Raw genomic sequence first — 20,962 nt, forward strand, 5'->3', positions numbered from 1 at the left:
CATAATTTGCTAGGAAAAAAATCAAATACATTGCATGATGTATATCAATGGAAAGAAGCTGTGTTCAAGTTAGACATGAGGTCTAAAGGCATCATTGTATTAGCAGGTGCACTTGCACAACTGTGCAATAAGAGGAATTTAGATATTTCAACACATCTTGTGACATTAAACTCAATAATTATAGACAGTACTAAAATTAGTCACACAACAGGTCTTTCCCTCTTTTCTTGACATGGAAGAGGTCAGTTTCTCACTCTACAGTACTTTGTAATGAGCCACGGCATGCAGTCATTGGTTATCCTTACAGACTGAAGAAGTCTGTTACCCTCACAGGGCAGTCCACCAACTAGTGTGAGTAAAAACATGCTTTCTCATGTCAGATGTCTATGTAATATGCAGATTTCTCCATGGAAGAGGCCAGGAATTTTCCAGTCATTAATCCAGGAAAATACACCACGAAGTACAGTGTGCTATCTAACCAGTCTGCAGAGGTCCATTGACTATTCAAAACAAGGGTAAAGCAGTGTTAAACAGGACGGTGAGTCTGAGTTCATGCTTATTAGATACAGAGCTCACTGAAGGGCTGCCATCTCTGGTGGATGTCTACATGAAGAATTCAAATGACATATAAATATGAGTTGATCTAAAGAACAGTATAAAGCATTCTTATTGCTTAATATGTATCATGAAGGAAGGAGCAGCACAAATATTGCACTAATGTTCTTTCCATTTTTGATTCCAAATATTCCTTTTGGCAAATTACCTTAGACCACTGATCATCCACTATAAGTAGCATGCCACTATAATGTTTACATGACTGTGAATACTATTTGCGATGAGCACAGCAACTAAAGTGTTCCATCATGCCATGGAACTGTATTTCTGACTATCCCTTTGCCATCATTGGTGGTACTATTATGGCTGGAGACAGCGATGAAAAAGAATATGACAAAAACCTCAGTTGCTAACTCTCAGGCTAAACTATTTAAATAAAAGTCTAGTGCCAACAAAGTCAACTAGTTGGATCACATGTTCAAAAAGGATGGACTTAAACCTAATTCTTAAAAACCAAGGGCAATCCATGAAATTTCAGAGAGTATCATTGCCCTACAGTGCTTTCTAAGGATGTTCAACTACCTAGATCAGCTCATGTCAAACTTAAACAAACTTTCTGCCCTCTATAAGAATGAATGTACAAGGTTATTAAATGGTGTTGACTAAAACTGCACAGAAATGTATTTGATACTCCAAAGAGGGAAATTTCAAGCCCTTCATCAGTAAAGTATTAAAATATGGATGAACCTGCTATACTTACCTGTGATGTTTTACAGTGCAGTGTGTTGATGATGTGCCTTCATGCAGGTGTTTCATAATTCATGTAGCTGTTGCATGTAGTCACCCACTCTCCTTCACTGCCCAAAGCCAAAACTGCCGTTAGAACATTATGTGGTTGCATAAAATGAAGTCTGTGATTCAGACTGAAGCTATACACTTGCAAGTTTCATTACCACACTGAAGAGTTATTTTTAAGTAAATTATTTTTGTTATTTTCCTCCTAAGCTAAAGCAGACCATCATTTTTTATTAATGTGTGAGTGAGTGTAAGGCTAATTTTTTGAGGTAGATCAGCTTACCTAGAAATTTGGAAATTGTTTTATTTTGAAAGTTCCTGTTTTTTGTAAGTTTTTGAAATCTGACAACATTCCTTTCTCGGTGTTTTCTTTAAGTAAATCTATATTAAAAATTGCCCTTTTACTTACAGAATGCTTATTCCTTGTAGATATATATCTTTTTCTTTGAAGAATAATCATAAAGTGAATATGTCTTAAATATTTCTATATTTTTCTGCCTTATTAATTGTATTTTCCTTAAATCGAACACAGACCCCTATACAAAACTCCTAGGAATAATTATTGACAACAGCGTTAGATTTGACATGCATGTTAACCAAACCATTAAATCCATAAACAAGAAACTTGGGTCACTGTACAGGATAAAATCCTTCCTAACTCCAATGGCTAGAGCAACCATTGCCCACTCTCATCTTCTCTCTACCCTTCTTTATGCCTCTCCCATGCTTACTAACCTTAGCAAACTCTCCATTTGCTATAATCATATTGCCAGATTTGCAACTGGCACACCGTATAGAACACACCACTGCCTTAACTTAAAAAGCCTTGGCTGGATAGAACTGCCAAGCCTTCTTCAGCTAAACCAACTTATAGAAGCATATCAAATTCTCAAACAACCAGGCAACACCCCTGCACTGGAAAATATAATCATCCCATACAGCAATCTAGGCTCACTCCGCTCATCAAATAGAGTGCTTGTCCAAACAATCAAATCCAGTAATTCAGCTGGTATTCTCTATTTGCTAATGCTGTAGGTAAAATATGGAACTCCCTCCCTCGCAACCTTACTCTTGCGACTTCCTCAGCCCAATTCAAAAAGTGTCTCAAACTCCATTTCAGATCACATTGGCTATGTCCATGTTCTAGCCCTGATTAGCTCCTTCCTTTAAAATGGGGTACTAACATCCTCTGGCTCACTCTAGCAGAGAAACTAAACCTTTTTAATTATGGAAATGATCTAACTCTACACTTGTTAGACTGAGTCACTCTACATATAGATGCCTTTATTATGATGAATACCATTTGTAAATGTTTGACGCGGTGGTGGTGCTGTGGTAGCGTTGTCTCCTCACAGATGTTCATCGTGCATACAGCTGCAGTCTTTACAGATGGGTTCTCCTGCCGTCAGGCGGGTCCTCGGTCAGCCGAATTCCAAAGTCTAGGTCCGGCATCGGTTGTTGTCGCCTTCTTCCCTGACGTCAGTGCGACAGGGGTATATAAGACACAGCCGACACCATTTTCTTCAGTCTTTTTTGCCGCACGGTGCCCGAAGCAGAAGCAGTTCGCAAGTGCCGGTCGGCCAGCTCCTGAAATTACGAAAATTTGGAAACCGAAGTCTTCTTTAAAGGTAAGTACCCCGTTGGGGAAACTTTTCTTGCCTCAGACCGATGTCAGACAAAGTTAACAATTGTATTTCTTGTGGGAAGCAAATACCGCATAAGGATTTCCATTCCCTCTGTATTCCTTGTTTAGGCCCAGACCACGACGTCTCGGGCTGTCACTTTTGTGCTACTTTTAATAAACGCACTATTAAGCGTCGGGCGGAGTTCACCCAGCACTTTTTTGGTAAAGCTTTTGACTATAAAATGTCGTCGGAGGCTCCGACTACCGTTTTGTCCAAAAAACGCAAGGACAAAGACTGACACACGAGGCCCGAGGTCTCCACCGACACCACGCCAAAACCGGCTACATGTGGTCTGGTTCTCAGTGAGGTGCCTACGCAGCCCCTGACTACCAACGACACTTCTCTGGCGGCGTCCTCTGTAACCGAGACCGCAGGTTCCTCGGCCCACACCCTGACTACAGCTACCGAAGCCACTGTGAGTGTTGAGCCTCTTAATGTGGATAGGTCTACTTCCACCCATGGTGTCTTCAGACCTTCTTCTTCCTTTTCCATCAAGGCCTTTACTAAGTCTAAATCAGCCATGCACTCCCAGAGGCCTGTTGCACAGGCCCCATGCCTAAAAAACAAATGCTCAAAATGGTTGAGGATTTAATTACTCTTATCAGGGGTTCCCAACCCCCACCAGACAAGAGACCCAGAGTGGAGGAAGAATCTCCCTCTTCTGACCAGGGCTCCATTATTTCAGAACATTCTGATGAAGAGGAGCATTCGTACTCCCCTTTTGAAGATTCTGATGCAGAACAGTCCATTCCTTCTGTATCCCCCCCAGAGGATTTCTCATTTGGGGAAACCTTGCATACCTTGAGAGAACACTTCCATTGGGAAGGCCAGGATTTTTCGGATTCCAAGAAAAGGCTTAGGGAATTTCTTCTGCTACCTCAGCACAGACCTCTGGCGATACCTCCTGTCTTGGACATACTTGATGATGTTTATTCGGAGGCTTGCCTTAATCCGGATTCCCTGCCTCCAGCTCCAGTCAAGCCTGATAGGTACTACAGAGTTCGTAACTCACACCAATTCCTTTACAAAAGCCATAATGCTGACCCAGAAACCATTTCTCAGGGCCCCAAGGGAATGAAGGCCTCTACTGCTAAGAATCCATTACCTTCCAAAAGAGAGTCTAGATCCTTAGAAAGGTGGGGAAAAAAGGTATATACCTCGGCCACCCTAGCCATGAGGGCCTTAAATTGTCAGTTCCATATGCTTAAATATCAGCAATTCCTGTTATCACAATTAAAGAATAAAATGTCACAACCTGAACAACCAGATCTGAAGGAGTTACAGGATATGATGCATAGTGCAGAACAAGTGGGTAAGCACACCTTACAATGTGGTTATGATGCTCTAGAGGCCTCAAGTAGAGCTGCAGTTACAGGATCAGTCATTCGTAGGCATGCCTGGCTTAGGGAACAAACCTTGCCTGATCATGCCAAAGCTAAATTACTAGATGCTCCTTTACAAAAGGATGTATTATTTGGTACTAATGCTGAGGAAATACTAAGGAAAATGGAAGAAAAAGCTAAATCTATGCAAACTGTTAAGGCTTTTCTACAGGTACAACCTCCACGTTTTAGTAGAAATTGGCCTTCAAAAAACTGGTCCTTTCCAGCCACGGACAAGCCCCAAAGAGGTAAATACAGACGCGGAAGGGGCAGAGGGCAATTTCAAGGATCATATAGAGGCAGACAATGGCAATCTCCAGTATCAAGAGGTGGCGAAGACAGTGCACAGCAGTACAGAAAACAAACCCAATGACTTTCCCCTTTGCATGCCAAGCAAGGCTCAGGTGGCAGCACCCTTGGGAGGAAAGCTGGCATTATTTTCAAAAAATTGGCGTATTGTCACAAAAGACAAATGGATCCTGGACATTATAAACAGAGGCTACAGATTTCATTTTCACACTCTTCCAAAAATGAGAGGCATGCCAAACCTGCCACACAACCAAAGGGCAGAGGCTCAAATACAAATTTCAAAGCTCATGGACATGAAAGCTATTCAAGAGGTACCTACTCACGAACAAGGTCAAGGTTTTTATTCCAGACTATTCCCGGTACCAAGGAAGGGAACTGATTGGAGACCCATTTTGGATTTATCCATCCTAAACACATTTCTACTTGTACCAAAATTCAAGATGCTCACCTTACAGCAGCTTCTTCCCATGCTGGGCAAGGGGTCTTGGCTGGTAACATTGGACCTCAAGGAGGCATACCTGCATGTCCCAATCAGACAAAGCTGCAGAAGATACCTCAGATTTCTTGCAGGTTCAATCCACTATCAATTCTCTGCATTGCCCTTTGGCTTATCTACTGCGCCCAGAGTATTCACGAAATGCCTGGCATCAGTAATTGCCTACTGCAGACTTCAAGGGATACAAATATACCCTTATTTGGACGACTGCCTGATCCAAGCGGACAGCAAACACATACTTCTGGAACATCTGGCTTATGTAACACAGTTATTGAATTCTCTGGGATACACAGTCAACAAAGAGAAATCCAGGCTAACACCATCTCAGAAAATAATTTTCCTGGGTGCCAACTTGGACACAAACACCCAGATGGCCTATCTTACGCCAGAAAAACAGGGGCAACTAACTCAGTACATCAAGATACTAGCAAATTGTACCAGGCTAACTGCAAGGAAAATCCTGCAGGCTCTGGGATTCATGGCATCTTGCATTCTTCTAATCCCATGTGCAAAGTTGCATATGAGGAAACTTCAATGGTACCTAAAAAACCTATGGTCTCAACACAGCCACAGTTTGGAAACAATAATACCACTAATTCCATGTTTGCAAAAGGAATTTCTATGGTGGGCTCAAGCATGCCAAACAAACGCAGGTCTACCATTCTGCAAACCTCAAGCAAATCAGGTCATCACAACAGACGCATCAGACTACGTCTGGGGGGCACACATAACAGACAGGTGCATTCAGGGCAAATGGTCCCAAAAGGAAAAGCACCTTCACATCAATCAAAAGGAAATGCAAGCAGTGATAAATGCAATTACAGCTTTCAGGTACCGCCTGCATCCAGGACAATTATTAATAAGAACAGACAACACCACAGTAATGTGGTACATAAACAAACAAGGGGCAACACATTCATATCCCCTGTGCAGGCTGGCCATGTTACTTTGGAACAGGGCTCTGGAATGGCAAATCGAGCTTCAAGCACAGTACGTGCCAGGTATGGAAAACATGCTGGCAGACAATCTAAGCAGAAATATGACAGACCCTCACGAATGGAAGTTGCATCCTCAAGTGTTTACAAAGATAATCCAAGCCTGGGGAAGGCCAGACGTAGATCTCTTTGCCTCCCACAAAAATCATCAATTGACAAAATTCTGCACAAGGACATTTCATCCAAAGGCCTGGAGAGTGGACGCCCTTTCTTTCAGTTGGGCAGCACGGACAGTTTACGCCTTCCCACCTCTTACTCTACTGCCCAAGGTGCTTTTGAAAACAAGAGCAGACAGACCAAAGATGATACTGATTGCTCCAGACTGGCCAAGACAACACTGGTACCCACTCCTGAGGAGCCTAACACATTCTCCTCCCTGGGCCCTACCTCTAATACCTCTTCTTCTGACTCAGCACAGCTACAAAACTCTTCACAGTCAGCTGAAAACACTCAATCTGGCTGCATGGAAAATTCCTTAACACCACAACAGACCCTACTCTCCAAGGAGGTACAGGATGTCATTTTGGAAGCCAGAAGGCCATCTACTAGAAAAGCTTACTCCGCAAAATGGAAACGGTTTTGCACTTGGAATGGGAAAAAGGATCAGGATCCTAGAAAACTGAATTTACCTCAGATATTACAGTATCTAACTGAGCTGCTGAACAGTGGACTTTCATTCTCCTCCATCAAAATCCATGCCTCAGCCATTTCAGCAGAATACAACAGTGATCCACCCTTATTCTCTCACCCACTCTTAAGACAGTTCCTCAGAGGGGCTAAGAATATAAGACCTCCAAGGAAGCAACCAATCCCAGCCTGGGATCTTAATTACATTCTAGAAAAATTAACAATGCCTCCTTTTGAACCAGCTGCCTCAACAGATTTGCAATATTTGTCCTGGAAAACTGCTTTCCTTCTGGCTATTACCTCAGCACGTAGGGTCTCGGAATTACAAGCCCTCATGGCTGTGCAGCCCTTTCTCATCTTCCATCAGGACAGGGTTTCCCTACGAACCAAAGCATCATTTATGCCTAAGGTAGTATCCAGGGTAGCTTTAAATCAGGCCATACACTTACCTACCTTTTACCCCAATCCTCAAAACAAAGGGGAAAGGCTGCTACATTCCTTAGACATCCATAGACAGCTGCGTTACTATTTGGACAGGACAAAGCCGTTCAGGAAATCAGAACAACTCTTTGTGTCCTATGCTGTAGGAGCTCAAGGAAAGCCAATCTCCAAACAGACAATTTCAAAATGGATAGGCCACTGCATACGTTTTTGTTACTCCTTTCATGGTAAATCTGTGCCTGCTGGCATCAGACCCCACTCCACAAGGGCCGCAGCTACCTCTGCAGCCTTCCTCAGAGGAGTTCCTACCAAAGATATTTTGGAGGCAGCCACCTGGAGTTCGGTGCATACCTTCACTAAACACTATCACCTACCTTTATACTCCAAAACAAGAGCAGGCTTTGCCACTGCTGTGTTGCAGGGCATTCTGGCTCCTCCTAATTCCACCTAGTGCCTACCACCCAGTGCGTAGCTTTGGGATTCTACCCATCTGTAAAGACTGCAGCTGTATGCACGATGAACATAGTACAGTTTTGTACCTACCATAAATGTAGATGTTCGAGTGCTAATACAGCTGCAGTCCAGGTTTCCCTCCCTCCTTCCCCTCTTGGTACAGGCCTAGTGGCTAACTCATCCTCATAAAACCTGTTTGGGTTATCCTTCTTTGGTGTATTTGCTTGCAACTACTGAATTTTGATTATATTGCATTGCATGACTATACAAAGATATATAAATTATGTATTGCCTTCCTTCTGGGGGCACCTGACATCTGGGGCAAGAAAGACTGAAGAAAATGGCGTCGGCTGTGTCTTATATACCCCTGTCGCACTGACGTCAGGGAAGAAGGCGACAACAACCGACGCCGGACCTAGACTTTGGAATTCGGCCAAACGAGGACCCGCCTGACAGCAGGAGATCCCATCTGTAAAGACTGCAGCTGTATTAGCATTTGAACATCTACATTTATGGTAGGTACAAAACTGTACTTTAGACGTTGTCCTGTTCGATTCTCAGCTAGAGCATCTTCTGTGTGGAGACATGCGTGAATGGACGTACCTTCGTTGAAGGTTGTGCATCAGAGCTGGCAGCTCGGCACGTAAAAATCTACTGCCAATCATTAGCGGACCGGAGTTCCGCTGTGGCAACCCCTAACCGGGAAAAGCCAAAAGACACAACAACGACAACCATTTGTAAATGTTTACCTGAGGTATGGGTCCTGTAATCACAACAGGTTGTATTGATATAAACTAAATTTAAAATCTGTATTTGGTGTATCCGAAATGTAGCGGGTCTATATTGGAACATCGAATGTTTAACAGTTCGAATCACTAAAGGTCGACCCTTAGCGATCGAACTGTTAAAACATCGAATGTTCCAAAAAACAAAATTAAAACAAAAAAAAAAACTAAATGGTTTAAGAAGGGGGGGCAAGCCCCTCCTGCACCCCCACACCCCCCCCACTACTTAAATATACCAACTCCGAGGCCACACTACATTGAAGTAAATGGAAATCTCCCCTTACGGAGATTTCCGTTTACTTCGACGTTCTGCAGTTTCACTATTCTTGTGCTGACAATGTCAGATTCAGCATTGTCGGCTTTCGAAAATTCAATGTAGACCCAATCTAGCATGATTGAACAAGTCTGTAAAAATAATTTTTTCTCATAAATATTTGCTATATGTAAAATTTTTTAATGTATCTATGTTGGAGCTTTTCTCCCCAGGCCTCTGCTGAAAATGGTCATGTATCCAGTCGGACTATCCCGGTCAACAAATGTAAAATAAAAAAAATAAAAAAGTTTTAATTTAATTTTTCAGTGATTTTTCAGTTAGAAAAAAACATTCCCTGGGACAGAGAGAGAGAGATTCTCAGCATCAGAGCTAATTGGCTAATATGGGTTTAGCATAACGGCAAGCAAGAGTTTCCAATTAAGAGACAAAGTAAAGCCATAGAGAGACACCTCAATACCAACTAATTACTATGTCCTTAAATCGAACACTGACCACTGCTGTCCTCCCTACCAGCCACTCATTGTTGTAACATAGGCACCCCACAGCACACACACACACACACACACACACACATATATATATTTATATATATATATATATATATATATATATCAAGCAACCTGTAATAAGCCTTTCCACATTCACTCACACATCTCCATGCACGTTCTAATACATACAGATAAACAGATACAGATTCCCTATATTTACATCCTGCATGATGCCCACAATAGGCACACATGCATGCACCACACATGCACACAAACACACACACACACACACACACACACGTCTTCACATACATGCTCCCAGTGATCCATAGTCATGGCATAAGCGACAACCATTCGCATAGGGGTAAATGGGTGGTCACCGTCTTTTTGACAGCATTTAACTTTTCCTCCCCACAAGAAAATTAACTCAACAGAGTGAGTTTCTGAATTACTCTGCTGCATTATTATTATTTCACTGCCTCTTCTAGTGAACAGCACATAGCAATTTTTTTAGTAGTTCCCCCAGACTGCCACATTTGTACGCAGCTTCACCAGCAAGACTGCTCTTCTCTTTATATTATTACTTCCAGAATAAAACCTTAGTGAGAGAATGGTTTATGAATTACTCAGACTGACCACAATGCTTGTTTGAAAATGTATTTTTAAAGATACTGCTTTTTTTTGTTATTTATTTAGAAAAAAACCTTTCCTTCAACATTAAAAAAAGATAAAATATTCTCTGGGTCACTCTTTATATTTACATTGGGTGATAACTTATTGAGAACATTACAGTGTACTTGTAGTGTTAACAAAGCCAGCTCATTAAATGAAAACAGTGTTTCCTTTAATATATTTATTTGAGTGCATCATATATTAGGACCTTTGTCTAGTATAAATATGGGCTCCCATTATCTATTTGAAGACTGTTAGAGCAGTCATCGAAACAGCAAAAATGAATTTACTAAAAAGGACTGGATTAGTATTATGGTCTGATTGCTTTGAAAAAGGAAAAGCTAAGTCCCCACAATATTTAGTGAAAGAATATAAGTCGGATGTGCCTGCTAACCAGTTAATATTATCCATCAGTAAGAAATTAAATGAATTTGCGAATAATGCCGCAGTGGTGCAGTGGTAGCATTGTTGCCTCACAGCAAGAGGTTCTCCCGTTCGATTCTCAGCTGGAGTGCAGGGAGTGCCTTCTGTGTGGAGTCTGCATGTCCTCCCCGTGGTTGGGTGGCATTCAAAAGACATGGGTAAATGGGCGTGCCTTCATTGAAGGTTGGACATCGAGCTGACACCTCGGCGTTTGTGAAAATCTACTGCCAATCATTAGCGGACTGGAGTTCCACTGTGGCAACCCCTAACCGAAAAGCCGAAAGACAAACAACAACAACATGAGTGAAGAGGAACAAAACACTATTCCCTCCTTCTATGAATATATGAATGCTGTTATCGAAGGTAGATTGACATACAGAGGAAGCTTGTCAAAGCTATATAAGTTAATTATAAATAATAATAATTTCAATGCAAACTTCTGGAAGTTTTTAGTAGTGGATTGAGTGATTCAGTAGACAGTAAAAATAAAATGTTGTTACTTAAATCAGTTAGTCAAACTTCAAGTTCATACTGGAAAGTTTTTATGTGGAAATACATACATAGAATGTTTGTTACTCCCTATAAAATCTTGAAATTTAGTAAAATGACTTGTTCAGCCTGTTGGAGATGTGGTAAAGATGAAAAAGCTGATTAGACACACACAATTATTGAGTGTGAAAAATTAAATATAAGTTGGGAAGAGATAAGTATGTTTTTTTACGGGGTTATGGTCTGATAATTGTTTTTTTAAACTAGATCAGTAATACTAATGAATGTTCTACTTCCTGTATCTGTAAAGGCCAAAGAGCAAAATATGTGTTGGGCTCTCTTTGAAGTTGCTTGAAAAGTTATTACAAAAAGCTGGAAATCAAACTCGGTTCCTACAGTCAAACAATTTTTTAAATTTAACAGCAATACTATGTAAAACTAAGAAGGAGGTGATCAGAATAAGATCTATAAATTATACAAAGACTTTTAGTGGTTGGGATAACCTTGAAATGTTGCTATTGAAATGCCAAGATTCTTAATGTGTTAATTGTGTAAGATTCCCTTGGTGATTCAATGTATTCCTATCATTCTACAACAAAATGTTATATTGAATTTCTTCCTTTCTGTGTATGTGTTGTAAATATGTTAAATTTATAAAAAATTTCTTAAAGAGTAAAAAAAAATAGCAAAAAATAAGTGCAGTTACACAGAAGTATAAACTAACGCTGAAATTGCTGTGTCTCACAGTAGTCTATATTACTCAGTAGTGGTAGTCATGGATTTAGTGCATGTAAGTAGCTGGGGTGTGGGGGTTAAAGGAGAACAAGATGCTTTGTTTTAAGTATGTCAGAGTGTTGTGCTACCAGTTATGTTCTGGGGATCACTCTTGCTTTTTTACAGTTTCAGGTCTTGCATTGAAAAGTCTCAATATTACAGTACCATGAAAATGCATAGGGGATTCAAAACAGATGCTTCATTTTAAGTATAGGTCCTGTTACAAAGGCTTCAGAATCTTTTTAGCAGATTGAGAAGTCACACGTGAATTGCTTTCTTAGTTGAATATTAGCTATACTATGCTTCACTTGTCTTAAAGTAAGTTATTTCTTGTCATGTCACCTTGAGAATAATGCCACACAAGTGTTGGTTGAAATTCAATACAGTAAATATATGCAAAAACTATAAACTGATTTGTGAGTGGCCTAGATGAGCATGAAGCATGCATTTATTTTTATTATTTTTTAGACTGTCACTACCTAAAACTGCTTTAATATTCTGGTGTTTTCTACTGTGAAGAAGTTTAAGAAGTGGAGAGAGCTGGGTTCGTTGCTAGCTGATGCAGAACATTCCACAGAATTCTGAGCCAAGTCTTAATAGACCCATTGCAGATGACGTCTTTTCTCTGGAGTATATTTAAATGGACAGCTAAGTCAATACAATACAGTAACATGCCTCCAGCTGTTTCTTACTAAAGATAGCAAGGAACATTTGTGCGTGTCCTTTTTCCAGGTCATAACAGAATTGATTTGGCTAATGCCAAATACACTGGCTCCACTCAGTTTCTCTGTCTCCCGCTCTGATTGTTTCAAGATTTAAGCTCTGGAGAGTGATATTGCTATCTAGGTTACTTCTTCCTTTAATAGCTTGCTATTAGCCTAATTTTCACACATTACTGATTGTATCTATCCTAGACATGAGAACACGGATCACAGACTGCAAGCCGTGGCAGGGCTAGCCACTCGACGGTGTAAAATATGGCTCTAGATGATTCGGTCATGTTGACTAATGTTGCCAAAAATGGGCATGGGTAGTTACCGGTGATAAGTGGGTTGAGGACCCGGCCTGCTCTGACCCACGCCAGGGACCCATGCTAATGAAGGGAGGGATATATGTGCCCCTATTGGCCAGTGAATACCCCGCCATAAAGCCCAGCAGCCCTGGGTCAATAAGCTACTGACTGCCCGATGTCTAGTTGCCCAGCCTGGGTTACCTGGGGTAGCTCTGTTGAGCAAAAGCTAGATGTAAAACCAACCAACTTGCCAAACATAAATTGAGAATTGTTACGATTAATGTAGGTTCACTGATAGGATGCAGCCTGGAAGTGGATGACATGACAATATGGAGGAGGCTGCACATCCTATGTATCTAGGAGTCAAGATGGAAGGGCAGTGCAACAAAGCCATTTAGCTTGGGATTCAGAGTCTACTACTCAGGTGGAGAGCAGTCTAGAAATGGTGTAGGAAGTGTGTTGAGAGAGAGGCTTCAGAAGGCAGTAAAGGATATCATCAGAATTAATGACAGACTCATGGCAGCCAGACTCTAATGTAATGATAGGGCAGTATTCATAATCTCAGCCTATGCCCCACAGCAGGGATGGTGATAGTGATGAAAAGAGTGCATTCAGACAGCAGTTGCAGGACCTACTAGATAAAGCAGGACAAAATGAATTGGTGTTGATAATGGGTGACTTCAGTGCACGTATCAGGACAGACAGAACAGAATATGAGGACTGCCTGTGTCCACATGGGTGGAGCAACAGGAATAAAGAAGGGGGAAGCCATTCTAGACTTCTGTCTGGCAAATGGCTTGATAGTAGCCAGCACATGGTTCAGAAAGAGAGACAGTCACAAGATCACATACAAGAGCAGTCAACATGCAACTCAGGTAGACTTCCTAGTAAGGAAAGGGCGCTGGGGCAGAATCCATGGTTGTGCAGTCATCCCCAGTGAAACATTCATCCCCAGCATAAACCATTAGTTGCCACAATCAGTTGCAAGCAGTGGTCAGAGACGGCTCTAAGGTCAACAGAGACCAGGCTGAAGACCTGGAAGTTGACTGGAGAGAAAGTACAACAGTTCAAGGATTTAGTCAGGGCTCTAGCACCACAAGAAGAGGAGGAAATAGGTGGAGATGAAGAAGAATGGCAGCGCCTGAAAACAGCATGTGTTATGACTACAGAAAAGATATGTGGCAGAGCCAGGTATGGAAATAAGGTACATAAGGACATCTGGTGGTGGAATGCAGAAGTCCGGGAAGTCATCAAAAGAAAAAAGGAGGGAGGGAAGAAGTGGGAGACAGAAAAGACTGACCAGGCTAGGAAGGACTACTGGTTGGCTAACAAAGAAGCTAAGAAAGTAGTTGAGATAGCAAAGAATAGGGCATCGGAGGCACTGTACAAATTTCTGGAAAGTGACTCAGTAAGGGCCTCAAAGAAACTATATCAGGTTGCAAGGCAAGACAGAAAGATAAAGAAGATAGTCGGGCACCTTTCATAAGGGATGCCAGCAACAACCTGCTCACCAGTCAAGAGGACATGAAAGGCAGATGGAAAAAGTATTTCCAGCAGCTTCTGAATGCAGAAAACCCCACAGAAGCTGTACTTCCCCAGAAACAGCCTAGGATGAAAGAAGAAGAGGAGCCCACCCTAGAAGAAGTAAGAACAGCACTAAGGAATATGAAGTCAGGGAAAGCAGCAGGCTCAGATGAGGCCATAGCAGATATGATAAAGATGCTGGGTGAGATAGGGGAGAAATGGCTCCTGAGGATAGTAATAGCAGTGTGGAGAGAAAGGCGTATCTCAGATTACTGGAGAATAAGCATACTTGTGCCAGTGTACAAGAACAAAGGGGACATCCACAACTGTGGGCAGTACAGAGGCATCAAACTCCTATCACATTGCATGAAAGTTCTGGAGAAGGTGATTGATAAACGGATATGCAGAGTAGTAGAATGTAAGATGGGAGATGAGCAGTTTGGATTCAGATCAGGATGCAGCACAATTGACCCGATGTTTGCATTGAGACAGATACTTGGAAAGAAGCTAGAGATGAGGAGAGAGTCCAACTGGGCATTCCTAGACTTGGAGAATGCATTTGACAAGGTACCAAGAAAGCTGATCTGGGCAGTACTGCAGTGGTTTGAAGTCCCAGAAACATTGGTAGAATTAGTGCAGGCTATGTACAAGGACCTAATGACTCAAGTATGAACAGTGTTAGGCCTCAGAGAGGGGTTCCCAGTGGGTGTGGGTGTAAATCAGGGTTCATCTCTGAGCCCACTGCTATTCACAGTGGTGATGGACTACATTAGCAAACAGGTTGGAGGGGATGGATCAACAAAGCTGCTGTATGCAGACAATGTGGAAGTACAAGCGGACTCTGAGCTAGAACTTCAGCAAAGTATAGGAAAATGGAATGCAAATCTGAAGGCACATGGGATGAAACTAAGCACAGATAAGAAGGTGGTAATGGCAGCAAATTGGGGAAATCAGAAAAAGCTGAGAATAGAGCTAGAAGGGAAGATAGTGGAACAGGTAAACAGCTTCAAGTATCTGGGAGGAGTAGTTGAAGAGAAGGGTAGTCTGAATGAAGAGGTCAAAGCTAGAGTCAGATGGGCTGCAGCCAACTGGCATAGAGTATCAGGTGTAGTCTATGACAGAAGAATGCCAAAGAAGCTGAAAAGTAAGGTGTACAAGACAGTGGTGTGACCAGTACTACTGTATGGTACAGAAACTTGGGCAGTAAAGGCAGAAAAGTTGAAGAAGCTAGAGGTGATGGAAATGAAGTGCCTGAGAAAGGTGATAGGATACACACTGTGGGACAGATGAAGAAATGAGGACATAAGAGCAGAAGCCAAAGTAGCTCCAATTGCAGAAAATATGAGAGAGATCAGACTAAGGTGGTTTGGGCATGTGTAGAAAAGCAGAAGTCAGTCTGGTGAGGAAGATTTGGGACAGACAGGAAGAAGGTAAGAGGAAGCAAAGATCTCCAGCAAAGAGGTGGATGGATTGTGTGAAAAAAGATCTGCAAGTCAGGCATGAGTGTTGAAGAAGGCAGGAGTGTGTCACTGAATCGAGAGAGTTGGAGGCAGTTAACATGATACCCTGATCCCATGTAGAAAAATGGGAAAAGGGGGGCTGATGATGATTACTAAGGTCACAGATGCATTGAAATGTCATGTCAAGTTTAATCAGTCATCACTATTTTATGTTATTTGTGTACCAGAGTTGAGCACTGATCTCCATGGATCTTTTTCAGACTCAGCCCGGGAGAATTAAGTGACTTGCTCAGAGGCACACAGTTAGGCAATGCAGGCTGAGGGAATCAAACCTTGCACCACTGGACCACAAGAAACTCTAGACAATGATCAGCTTTCTTCAGAGATTCTAAGCAACAAAACATTTCCTAGTTTTGAATTATATGAAATTAAAAATACAACATTTGACTTTAAATATTTAAAACCTCCCCTTGTATATTTTTGCTGTTTGGCAAATTCCAGATTTTTCTTGATTGTCTGAATGACTACAAAATAGTGGGTAATCAGAGTTATATTTATTTTAAATTAAGTTGAAACACAGTGCCATTACATTAGTTTACCTCTGGCTTTACATGTGTATATTTATTGATTGACTGATTGCATTTAAATACAGGGAAATCTAACTAGGCAATAAACCCCCCTTTTCAGGGGATCCCCAGGGAGAAAAGCTCCAAATGATAAATATATACGCACAAATGTTTCTGTACAGTTTAGAGAGAAAGCAAACATATTTGCCAAGACAAAAGGAGTAAAATAAAATTCACTTCTATATACAATGTACAGGACTGCATTCACATTTCAGTCTACAGTGTATAGAGTTTCATTCTTATTACATTGTACCACTAAAGTACTAGATAGTTATATGCAAACTTCAATTAGATTCAAGAAAAGAGAACAATACAGTCATACAAACAATATACATGGTTGCATTCATGTTACAGTATGTTACGGACTTACAACACATTATTCAGTTTAAATTATGTTAATGTAAAGATCATAACTAATTAAATTGTATAATTTATTATCGTGCATAAATTATTAAATTATCCTTCCTTGGTAGAATCCAGGAACTAACTTCAGTCTTTTCTGTAACATTTTGATCCAATGTGGGATTACATGTCTTTTTAAATATTTTATAACTGACGTTTAATGCATACTTAACATATAGTCCTGTTTATGTTCTGTTTTAGAACCTTGGAAACTGATTATATAAATGTGTAAAACATATTTCTGTTACAGTTGGAGGATGATGTTATAGCCAGACCAACTTTTTTCCAATCAATGAAAGCCTTTGCAGATCAGCAGTCTTCCACAGACTGGATTGTGTTGGAGTTCTCTCAACTTGGGTTTATAGGTAAGCCTTCATTATGGAGAAGTTTAAACAAAAATATTAAGTTGTAGAACAGTTTACTGACTACAAAATAAAAGTAAGTATACAAGGAAATAGAGGTGTGAATGAGCTGTCACTACTAACTGTGATATTCAGCAGTGGGATAGGCCCAGCTTATTTCTGTATGTGAAATTCCATATTTTACCACATCTGGAAAGATGAAGCAGTAGGGCAGCATCCAGTTTCCAGAGATGCAGATTTCTGGATTTAACTATAGAATTGTTTGGAGTCAGTGGGTGAATCCATTATATTCTAATCCTATCTCTTGAAGGGAATGCCCAAGACTTTTTTTGTTTTTGAAACCAGAATGACGGGAACAACTGACCATATCTTTTCAGTAGATGATAACTTCTAATATCGAGGGAAAGAATGAGATTTTCTGTTTCTACTACTAATGGATATGATGAAAGTATGATGAGAAAGAAAAATGTATTCACTGTAGAGTGGCCACAGAAGGTGCTCCTGATCCTTGCAAAAAATAATGTCTTAAGATCTAATATATATATATATATATATATATATATATATATATATATATATAAAATCTTAATTTTAATGAAGTAAACTGTTGTAACTTCAGAACATGTTAACATGTTACACTTACGAAAGTTATTTACTGACATGGGAATTCAGAAAAGGCTACCACCAGTGGCGGCTGGTGACTTCAAATCATGGGTGTGACCAACTAGAAAGGGGTGGAGCTATGCTTAAAAAACAGAAAAACTGTGACTTTAAATACGCTGCCCTGGGTGCCAAACCATCATTATGAGAGTCCAGTCAAGACAAAATGAAGTGTAGAAGAAAAAAATATTTCAGTGTATCGGCTACATGACAGCTTACTTAATATCTAGATGGAAACAAAAAGGTTTTGAGGCATGAAAAAATAAATTACTTTTTAAATACATTACTGGAATGCCAGTCAAAATTATGTATAAAAAAACAAGCAGCACTCAACTTCAAACCACTTCTCCTTGCACTGCAGTTCTAATTATAATTTATTTTCAGCTTTATAAAATTACCAAGTAACATGCTGAAAGTAGCAATCTCTGTAATATCCCCACTTTTAAAAATGTTTCTTAGTCAAAAAAAGACCTGCTGCCTAACAACAACTATCTACTTGTTTCATGGGGAAAACATTATCAAAGTAAAAAAATGAACAGCAAACAAGAAACAAGATGAAGATAAATTGCTTAAAGGATTTACTGCACAGGTTATGGACCACATATGAAAGATTGGCATTTTGTTTAGCTTACGTGCCTTTATTACAAATACTATCATATGCATTTCAATACCCAAGGCTTATATGCTATCTAGTTATATAAATATTCTCTGCATGGCCACAACAAAAAGGCTTTCATAACAAAAGGCTTTCAATGTTGGTAATTCTTCAACAGTATACTTATTAAAGCTTACTTGCATCTTACAATCTCAGACAAGCTTACCTGACGGTCATTAACGCATTGTTAGTTAAACACAGACCAACAGGTATTGCAACAACATGCATTTTCTGAATAAGAAGCATAAATCAACAGTATAAAAATATAACAGAAAACCAGAACATTCTGCAAAATCAAGGACAGATGAAAAGCCACTGTAGTACTTGTGCCTTCCTTGGATGGGGGGATACCCTGCACACTTCTACTGCATAACTGCTTCTTGCCTTGCTTGGACACATCCAGAGTCACTACATGGGGGAGTGGGGTACAACAAGTATGTCACAATTTGAAATGTCTCTGGCTGACGATGATGGCCCTGACACATTTGTCATATCTCTCAACCTCAGAGCAAGAAATCTGGACAAAACCATAAACAGAAGTGGGACAAATGCTGAAAAATAAAGTGTCAAAAGATTTTACTCTTCTGACATATTCTGGAAGAATCACACCAAGTTCTTGTAAGCAAGTAAAACAGCTTTATTTTACATGCATGGAGACCCGCTACATGATAGTAATATGCCAGCAGTCTGGCTACTTGTACTTTGAGTTCTGCTTTTATAGACCCTTCTGCATGTACACACACATAGCACACAGAACATTCATTAGAAGTGATAGTTTGATTACTTGTTTTTACCAGCTAGTACCACAGTTATTCTTGCAACATTAACTTTCTTATCAGCAGTTTAAGATTAACTTCTGCATTCCTCAGTGATCAACACATTCCAGAACATTTCAGTTTGCACGCAGTGAACATTTTTCTGCTTAACCCTTTATATACAGAATACAAAATATGTTGAACTTCAGTATTTTTCCACATTTCCTCCTTACAACATTTTGTATACTGTTTATTTTACACAATCCCAGATACGTTTTATACCTTCTCATAATTAGAAAAATATGCTTTTGTAGCATTGGCAGAGATAACCATCGATATTATCATTTTGATACATGGTATGCAACAGCAGCCAAGCAGCAAAAACATGACTGCACCAACACATACAGCAATTAAAATGTTCATCAACATAGAACCCCAGTTTCCAAATAAGTTTTGGAAAAAGTCAGTCAAGGGGTTTGGACCAGGTTTAGTCAGTTCAGAAACTTGTTAAATTATTTCAAGATGGCTCTGGATCTCATGCTCGTTATCAGGAATGAACGAGCAGCACTCCTCGTGTATGAGAGCGCAAGTGCTTCCTTTCGCCGCTAGGGTGAAATCGAGTGCCATATGGTTCTGCAACACTACTGTTCTCATCGCCGTTAATTCATCCGTCACCAATTCTAGCGCTGAAAATGTCGCATTACTCAGAGTCTCTAACAGTTTTGACAGTTTTCTCAGTTCCCAGATGGATTTTACTGTCCCGTACGCTGGCAAAATATCAGCCCAAGCAATTACATCATCACCTAGGTCCATATGTGAGAGTCCTTTGCTGCTGACGTGCACCAAGTCATGGTGATAAATCCATGACGCATCAATGTTACCTACGGGATTAATAAGTTTATTAAGAGAACGTGCATTTCGTATTTTACCTTGAGGTAATGCATTCACATGTCTGATAGCTGGTATCAGATATCCCAAAAAACAACTTCCTGACCAGCCATATGGTAACCATTTATATGCTTTCCTACCACAAATAAAATAACAATCATTCGTTTTGAGGGTTATATTGGTTGGAAATTCATAACTCCCATTTGGCTTTAGCCCCTTAAATAACAGGCCATATACATACAGCATTTTTTCAACAAAACTAGTATCATTTACATTGATGTCTTTTTTTATAGCTCCAAACTTGGTCTCACACTGCCCTTCTAGGGTACAATTATGAACTATTGTCAAATTACATTGGCTCAGCCCCACCTTAACTTTTCCAATCTTTTGAAAACACACTGTTCCGTTTTGGCGCCCCAGAAGAGGCAGCGCCACCTTGTCTCTCAGTGGTACTTCTGTGGTTTCAAACAACAAATTATTCTAAGTATCATTTGTTCCCAGAGGGTCTGTCCCTAACATTAAGCCACTATGTACAGTAGGTATTGCAGTACATACCCAACAATTTGAGAGATGCATATGCATATTTAATCGCTTGATATGTATTAAAGTTTGGATGCCAGCTGGTGTGTTTGTCTCTTTTTGAATGGCTAGCTTCATTAAAAAACAAAAATGGCCAAAACAGAAATATTACAATCACAATAGTTATAAACAATAAAATATTGCAATAGAACCATTTTCTCTTATTCTCGTTAGTGTCCTTCATGGTTACTGCTGTCTGTTTGTTCCCCAGGGGGATTCAAGTTTTTATCTAACTTAAAATGTTTTACAATTTTACAATGTGTTAGGTGGATCCATGAGGACCTTTCTTTAATCCGAACTGCCGTTGGAGTTGCGATCAACACCTGGTAGGGGCCCTCCCATTTGGGGGATGCCCAATTCTTTCTCTTAACGATCTTGACCCAGATCCAGTCGCCG

The 20,962-nt window shown here is 40.4% G+C and overlaps 1 protein-coding gene across 1 annotated transcript in view; it reads left to right on the plus strand.

Moving 5' to 3' along the window:
• MGAT4D (MGAT4 family member D) overlaps positions 1–20,962 on the plus strand; it is a 997,995-nt gene that overhangs the window by 625,861 nt on the left and 351,172 nt on the right. The window contains exon 8 of the mRNA XM_044060402.1: positions 16,918–17,032. Within this exon, the coding sequence (XP_043916337.1) occupies positions 16,918–17,032 (115 nt within the window). The remainder of the gene's footprint in view (positions 1–16,917; positions 17,033–20,962) is intronic.

This window comes from Protopterus annectens, chromosome 2.part0 (genome assembly GCF_019279795.1).
Source record: "Protopterus annectens isolate FY-2018-M chromosome 2.part0, PAN1.0, whole genome shotgun sequence".
Classification (NCBI taxonomy): Eukaryota; Metazoa; Chordata; order Ceratodontiformes; family Protopteridae; genus Protopterus; species Protopterus annectens.